Genomic DNA, 8310 nt, shown 5'->3' on the forward strand with positions numbered 1-8310 from the left:
TTGCAATATTTTCACATTTTATCTCACACATTTGGCTAGGACATCAGAAAAGTCATTATTTGCTTATTGAAGTTTATCCTTGACCTTGAAATGGTATATTTTACTGTTTTGTATAATTCATAAATCTCGACTTCTTTATTTGGCCGGGTTATCTTAGGCAGCTTACTTTAGGCTGCTAACTTCACACTCGTGATTTTTTGACTGTCTTAAAATAGGTATACCTATAGATAGGATAGGTAGGAAAAGCCTTGTGAGGTCCTGCGTACAAAATTTTGGAGACCGTCCATAAGTAGGTACCTACAGTCGACGTCAAAGATATGTTTACATGTTTCGCCTTATTACAAAGGCATAAGGTGCAAAACTGTAATCATATCTTTGACGTCGACTGTACTTACCTAATATTACCTATTCCAAATTTTATTTCGATTTCGGTGATGATGTACTGCATAATTGTTTTCCTTCGTATTTTCTCGGAAACGTTCGTATTTGTCATGCTACTTCAGTGTTCCTCAGTACTATTTGTACCGTGAGCGTGACTGACTGAAATAGCAAGTCACATACGTACGTTTCCGTGAAAATACGAAGAAAATAAATTAAATTCACTACATCTGTACAAATTCATGGGCAATGTAACAGTGAGCATACTATACTAAATATTCTAAGGTAAGGTTTACTCGGGTAATTCCGAATGTCGAAAACTGTCGGATAATTCCGAAAAGAGACTTATTATGATGGATTTAAGGGTGATTTTCATCTGAATTTCGGAATTATCCGACATTCGGTATTACCCGAATACACCTTACATTTTTCTTCGCATCGTCATCATTTTCTTTACAATAAAACTGTAAAATAAAATGTCCGTTTTCCAATAGTTAGGAAACTCCGAAGCAATTATGAAGCATTCACAAAGGTGACAAAACGTTAGAATTTAGATGAAAGTGGACTAAAGTGAATGGACGTATTCAGTATGAACTTTAGAGTGGCGTGGTGTGGTATTCTCTTCTCTTTCGTGCTTGGGGGAAACGCTGATGCGGGAAGAGTGCAGGCCGCTGTCAGTTTTTTGTAAGTATATTTACACTTATACTTAATAGCCAACAGAATACTTCGTTTCTGCAATTGCGAAATTTTGCCACATGGAATATGCCACATGGATAACCCGGGATGGGTTATCAAATTTTTTCCCCCAGAATTTTGCCAACTGCATTTTGTAATTTTCTGGAACTTGATAAATATCTCCTGCCAATCCTTCATACACTTGGATATTGCTTGGATAGATCAATTGGTTGGCTAGAGATCGAGGCAGGTCACAGGTTCAAATCCTGTGGACATACCTATATTATTTTCAATTTTGCGCTTTAACGTAGAACTATTATTTATTTCTGTACTTTAACTTACTCTACTAGTACATGATTGTCTTTTGTGCCTATTCTAAAAAAAATAATTATAGCCGGTCAAACAAATTTATCAGTAGAAAATGTCGCGAAATTCAAATGTTCTGGGATAACCCTTTGCGCTTCAATTTTTTAAATTTGCCGCTTTTTTCTACAGACCGAAAAGGCTTGACAGACTTTAAACAGGTAGGATTAATTCTCTCCAATCCCGCTCATCCAGGGTTGACTGCATTTCCAGAACCAACTCCTCTTACCAAGAGATCGAACTGAAGTCGGAATCCAGCCTGTCCCTTCGCGACATCCTGCCAATCAAAGCGAAGTACTACGACAAGAATAGGGCTCCGAAGTTGTTGGGGCAGCCCACTATAGTGTACTTCCATGTTACTGTGCTGTCGTTGGATTCCATTAATGAAGAGAGTATGGTGAGTTCCTTTTTTCGTCTAAAGAGTACAAAAATGAATTCCTCGTCGCTAAATTATACGAAAATGGTATATAACTTACCCTAGTTGCTAAGAACAGGAAGAAATATAGCATAGATTGGACTTGGGGAGCCGACCCTTTCACCCCCCCTTTTTGGGTACGATCTCGAGGCTACCGGGCCAAATCAGCTTTGTTTGACCAAAGAAACAGTCGTGCCAAGCGGCGTCGCCTGAGACTAAAGTGCATACTCAATCCGCTTACTTTGTCATGATAACTACTAAGGTCGACGTGGACACAGTCTATAAGGCAAGTCCGTCTAGTTGTGTTGTTTTTATCCTTTATTTTATTATGTACCTAACTTAATTTTCTTGTGTATCTGTATGGCAATAAACGCCTTTTTATTACAAGCTTTTATTAGTTTCACCTGTCCCGTTGTCAGTCTGTGTGTCGGTCTGTAATCAAATCTTGCTCCAATCAGTTCTCCATTTTCAGACGTACGTAGCAGATATCTTCCTAGCTCAATCCTGGCGGGACCCTCGCCTTCGTCTGCCAGAGAACATGCACGAGGAGTACCGGATCCTGGACGTGGAATGGCTCAACAAGATCTGGAGACCAGACTGCTTCTTCAAGAACGCCAAGAAAGTCACCTTCCATGAGATGAGCATACCGAATCATTACTTGTGGCTGTATCATGATAAGACGCTGCTTTATATGTCCAAGTGAGTTTTGATGGAACTTATCTGCTTAGCTTATTGGCTCAAAGAGAACCAAGCAGCTATTGCTAATGCAATAATTTTCTTTATCTAGTATAGGGAAGTAATAATATTACAGTTATAGAAATAAATAGGTAATCGTAATTAAAACATAAATAAAACCTCTTGTGAGAAAAGACTTCTGCCCAGCAGTAAGCAGTAGGTATACAAAATATGATAAAATCTATTAATGTATCAAATGCTCCTAGAGTTAGACCAAGATAAATCTCCAACATGGTATACTAATATACTCCGCCTGGTACTCTCTACCTGTCTTTTCGTGGTCACGTGACTGACACAAGCCTACGTCATCATGCGACAGTGCTATATGATAATATGCGATAGCGCTATACATAGCGACCATGTTATTGTGACGTAGGCTTGTGTCACTCTGGGAAGAGAAGACCATGTTTTATTAGACTATGGTCTCCAACGATTTTGATAGGTACGTCAGTTATAGGTACGTCATAATTTCATAGAAGTTTGATGTTTAAAATAACACTTGCACTGCGTGTGCTATCGACATCGTTGTAGACTTTTCTTGGTTCAACTCTATGGGTGTACCGCAGGGATCAATATTGGGGCCGTTCCTGTTCCTTATCTACATTAATGATCTGCCATACCTTGTAAAGCCCAATGAGATAGACTTCTTCAACTTCTCAATTTTTAGGGTTCCGTACCCAAAGGGTAAAACGGGACCCTATTACTAAGACTTCGCTGTCCGTCCGTCCGTCCGTCCGTCCGTCCGTACGTCCGTCCGTCCGTCCGTCCATCTGTCACCAGGCTGTATCTCACGAACCGTGATAGCTAGACAGTTGAAATTTTCACAGATAATGTATTTCTGCTGCCGCTATAACAACAAATACTAAAAACAGAATAAAATAAAGATTTAAATGGAGCTCCCATACAACAAACGTGATTTTTGACCAAAGTTAAGCAACGTCGGGAGTGGTCAGTACTTGGATGGGTGACCGTTTTGTTTTTGCTTTTTTTTTTGCATTATGGTACGGAACCCTTCGTGCGCGAGTCCGACTCGCACTTGCCCGGTTTTTTTTTCTTCTCAATTGTTCTTCAAAGTCGCGTAAACTGATGATTGTGTTTTGTTCAGATTGACGCTGGTGTTATCGTGCGCGATGAAGTTTGAGTCCTACCCCCACGACACGCAAAGCTGTTCCATGATGATCGAAAGCTGTAAGTTTTCCCAATCTTTCCTTACATAGGTAAATAATATTTCCAAAAATAAATTATGTACGTTTGTAAAAAAAATTTTTACTAAAACTTGACAAGAACACTGTGCACAGTACCCATTCCACAGAATAAATAATAGTACTAGGTACAGAAGACTCACTCTCTAACAAAACGCGTCTGTTCCGATCAGCACAGATATGGCCGCTAGGTGGCGACAGCGCCACGCGCGGCTTATGGCTTTCCCCAAAATTGGGGTGGAACGGATGTACTTTTAGCTACCTGTAGGAAAGCGACGAAATCGCGGAGTGAGCCACGCCTGACCAAACCCCCTAAACGCCTGTCTAAACGTTCCTTCATCAATTTCATCATGTTGCCAATCAAACTGAGATTCGGTCAGTTACTCAGTTATTAGTCTCTGCGGAGCGAGGTAACTTCCCTCAGGCCGTAGTTTAATGTGGCCATTCTGCATGAAATGCTATTCCTTATCTTGCGCTCCGTAGGATTATAGCACAGGAGCACCGCGACAGTATCTCGCCCGCGAGACAGACTGCCCGTCCCTCTATTTAATACAGTTAGAAAAAGACAGGACTGTCATGGCACTCCTGTGCGAAGCCTTCTGGTGAAATGCTTTACGACTGTTTTGGTGTCGGTTACCATTTCCCCTGTTCCAGTATCGCATACCGTCCATGACCTGGTGTTCATCTGGAACCTCACGGATCCCCTGGTTGTAAACCCGGACATCGAGTTGCCCCAGCTCGACATATCCAATAACTACACTAGCGACTGCACTATCGAGTATTCTACTGGTAAGTATTCTTAAGATAGGCAGTTTTTTAAGTATTCATCAAGATTGTGATCGACCTGTTGGTGGTCAACGCGTATATAGAGTTGTCGCAGCGAGATATATTCAACAACTACACTATCGAGTATTCTACTGGTCAGTATTCTTAAGATAGGCAGTTTTTTAAGTACCTATTCATCAAGATTGTGATCCACCTGTTAATGGTCAACCCGGATATCGAGTTGCCCCAGCTCGACATATCAAATAACTACACTAGCGACTGCACTATCGAGTATTCTACTGGTCAGTATTCTAAGATAGGCAGTAAGGTATTCATCAAGATTGTGATAGACCTGTTGGTGGTCAACCCGAATATCGAGTTGTCCCAGCTCGACATATCAAATAACTACACTAGCGACTGCACTATCGAATATTCCACTGGTAAGTATTGTAATGATCAATGTTGCCATCAGGGAAGTTGCAGGACAAGGCAAACGGACGTCGTGTAAACGCAATCCTGTTCTTGCTATTACACCTAGCTCATACTTCAGCTCGAAATTTTCGTCAGGAGCTATAAGTATTTCGGGTGACAGTTAAAGGATCTCTCATGCTAGACCAGGCGGAGGCGTCCGACGTCATTTTCTATGACGGCTGATCGGTGATCAACTGGTGCTTTCCATAGAAAACGAAGCGCTGGAAGCTCCGGCCCGGTCTAACTTGAGTTATCCCTAAAGGACCGGCAGCATTTGTCTTGACCAGCCAAACTCAGATTTAAAGGTCATTTCTGTTCCTCAAATTTAAAGTACCTAACATTAAAGGCTAAAGCTTCTATTCAAGTTTAAATGGCGCTAGGACCGGTATGATTATGAACAATATAAAAACACAGGGACATATAAAGATCTGCGCTAATTTATCCCAGGCTGAGTGTACATAAATACCATTTGTATCTCATTTCCCAACCATTAATCTCTTATTCCAGGAAATTTTACCTGCCTAGCCGTGGTGTTCAACCTGCGGCGGCGGCTGGGTTATCACCTGTTCCACACATACATACCCTCAGCGCTTATTGTCGTTATGTCCTGGATCTCCTTCTGGATCAAGCCTGAAGCCATCCCAGCCAGGGTCACACTTGGAGTCACTAGTCTCCTGACTTTGGGTAAGTTTTGCTAGTGTTTGGTTGTGAAGCATCAAGCGTGAGCTGGCTGGATTACCACCTGTTGTCCACATATGCATACCCTCGGCGCTCATCGTCGTCATGACCTTTATCTCCTTCCGAGTCAAGCGTAAAGCCATCTGAGCCGGAGTTAACTTGGAGTTTTTTTTAATTTAGAAAGCAAATGAGCAGACGAATTGCCTGATATAAGCGATTACTGACGCCCATATATTACCACCACTATCTATCTACCAAAGTCGCCATGCAGTTTACTTATATACTGACACAAAGCCTCCACTCAAAATCACGTCTGCCTCTTCGGTCGGTAATCGATTCTGCGGCATATCTATCCACGGTCAGTTCAGTTTGCTGATAACCCGTGACGGTAGCCTTGGCTCTTTGACGATTTAATTTGTTCTGAATTCAACCCACAAAATATACTATGAGCATGGCTTTTTTCATAGCTCCCCGAGCAAAATAGAATCAGATCTAAGGAGGATTCTGTACAAAGATCCTTAATGTGTTAACAACTTGCATCTTATTTTGCAGCCACCCAAAACACCCAATCGCAGCAAAGCCTGCCACCCGTCTCCTACGTGAAAGCCATCGACGTGTGGATGTCGTCCTGCTCTGTCTTCGTGTTCCTCTCTCTCTTCGAGTTCGCGGTGGTGAACAACTACATGGGGCCGGTGGCTACTAAGGCTATGAAGGGGTACTCTGATGAAGATCTGTCCAGGGATTTAGACGCGTTTAAGGTCAGTCGACCATCGTCCACATAATTAACTGGCATTAAGGCTGGCGGCACACGTTCAGAATTTTCCGTACGGAATGACATGTGCAAGTGAGATAGCGCTATGCATTTGTAGAGCAAAGTCCCGTTCCCACCTGTCATTCCGTACGAAAAACGAATGAAAAATCTGAACGTTTGCGGCCAGGGTTAAGTCTTTACAGTACAGACCCAATCCTGACAACTCTTCGAGTTCGCTGTGGTAAAAAGTACATGGGGCCAGTGGCTACTAAGGCCATGCAAGGGGCAGGTACTCTGTCGAAGATCTGTCCAGGCATTTCGCCAACTGTACATTTTTCTCTACTGTGGGCAATAGTTATTAACAGCTTGTGGGCATGTAAGTAATGATTTTATTATAGTTCTCTAAATAAAAGGAGGACCTTTTAACGTGGATAAGGGTTAAATAAGAAAATTAACCTTTATAGCGCTCAACTCTTGTGTATGTCTACAGGAAAGACGTAACATAGTTTTCTGTTTGACCCTTAGACGCATTTAAGGTTGGTTTTGACAGGCAGAGTATCCATTGGAAAACTAATTTTCATACAGTAGATTCCTAATTCAATATAGTTTTTTAATGTCGGTAACTTGAAGATCACTGTAAAATTGAATAATTTGTCGTGGAAACTTGGGGCCAAATTCGACACGTACAACTGTCAGATTTCGCATCCACGTCAAATCAACAGTTGATTTTATTGCATACTGAGTATTGATTCCATTAACGGTGGATAATATAATTTGGTACAACCAAAACTCAACTCTAAACTAAGGGTGGTTCGGTTTAGTTTGCTTGTCACCCTAACTGTGGATTGTTAATGTCAAATTTTGACATTGTACGTATTCGAGAACTTATGATTTTTCCCACATCAACGGGAGATCAACACGATACGTCAAACGTCGCTTGTCGAATAGGGGTCTTGGTCATACAGAAAGACATACAGAGAAACTAAAGACAAACTTGTTTGAAATTGGGTTATTAAACAAACATCACAAATAACCATTATTAGAAAATAAGCATCCTCAGAATTTCTCAGGGCCTTACAGGGTTCATAAATGTTCCTTATTAAAATGTATCACCTTATGTCTATTAAAACAATAAACGATTTACTCCATTTTTATTTACTTTTCAGCACATATTCCCGAACACCGTGGACCCCCGCGCCAGTACCTCCGCCTCTCTCCCACAATACGAGACCTTCTGCAACGGGAGAGAGACGGCAGTATACATCGATCGGTTCTCTCGCTTCTTCTTTCCCTTCTCTTTCTTTATACTGAACGTCGTCTATTGGTCTACTTTCTTGTAAGTTGTCGTTTTGTACAAAATTGTATGGTCCCCGGAAGATTTAATGTCAACTTGTGTGATATCTACCTAAAGTTTTGTCAGATTTTTACCATATCTACCACATAATGCATTAAAATAATATAAAGCCTGACCAAGAATACGAGTATATGACCACGCGCCATGTTGCGGAATTTCACTGGAACTAATATTTTCATACTATTCTGAACTGTCACCCTATACATGAGGGTAACAGCGCCCTCTTGACAATGATCATATATTACTTTACCTACTTGTGAATATCAAAATGACTCAGGATTGATGGGTTATCCGCAGATGGTCTAGAACGCAAAATGACTAGTGTGTTGTTTTGCCTAAATCGCAATTAGTCTACATCGCAAACGGTCTAGAACGCAAAATGCCCGAATTATTTTTTCCGTAACTTTATAGCGATGTCGACGGAGCCCCGCTTCCGCGGGGCTCCTATTCTTGGCTGTTTGGCCTTCGGCCATTTGAAGATACCTAACGAACCTAACCTACCTATGTAAAATGTGGTGATATA

At 41.4% G+C, this 8310-nt stretch overlaps 1 protein-coding gene across 2 annotated transcripts; it reads left to right on the forward strand.

The window, feature by feature from the left end:
• The first annotated feature begins 872 nt into the window (after nucleotides 1–872).
• On the forward strand, nucleotides 873–7816 carry LOC134675432 (glycine receptor subunit alpha-2). Of its 2 annotated transcripts, none has more exons than XM_063533696.1 (8): nucleotides 873–1062; nucleotides 1612–1813; nucleotides 2304–2530; nucleotides 3672–3754; nucleotides 4423–4557; nucleotides 5512–5688; nucleotides 6235–6440; nucleotides 7600–7816. In XM_063533696.1, the coding sequence occupies exons 1-8, from the start codon at nucleotides 953–955 to the stop codon at nucleotides 7771–7773; spliced, it is 1314 nt and encodes a 437-aa protein (XP_063389766.1). In that variant the 5' UTR covers nucleotides 873–952; the 3' UTR covers nucleotides 7774–7816. The 2 variants fall into 2 exon arrangements, with proteins under 2 accessions (XP_063389766.1, XP_063389767.1); XM_063533697.1 differs by having other exon boundaries at nucleotides 1630–1813.
• Nucleotides 7817–8310: the final 494 nt, after the last annotated feature.

This window comes from Cydia fagiglandana, chromosome 22, assembly GCF_963556715.1.
Source record: "Cydia fagiglandana chromosome 22, ilCydFagi1.1, whole genome shotgun sequence".
NCBI classification, from domain to species: domain Eukaryota; kingdom Metazoa; phylum Arthropoda; class Insecta; order Lepidoptera; family Tortricidae; genus Cydia; species Cydia fagiglandana.

What these genes read in the sequence shown, in the direction of transcription:
- LOC134675432 (XM_063533696.1), top strand. Translation starts at nt 953, where the DNA reads ATGGACGTATTCAGTATGAACTTTAGAGTGGCGTGGTGTGGTATTCTC. An exon ending in CACTAGTCTCCTGACTTTGG is followed by an intron (nt 5,689 to 6,234) that starts GTAAGTTTTGCT and finishes CTTATTTTGCAG; the next exon opens with CCACCCAAAACACCCAATCG. An exon ending in GGGATTTAGACGCGTTTAAG is followed by an intron (nt 6,441 to 7,599) that starts GTCAGTCGACCA and finishes TTTACTTTTCAG; the next exon opens with CACATATTCCCGAACACCGT.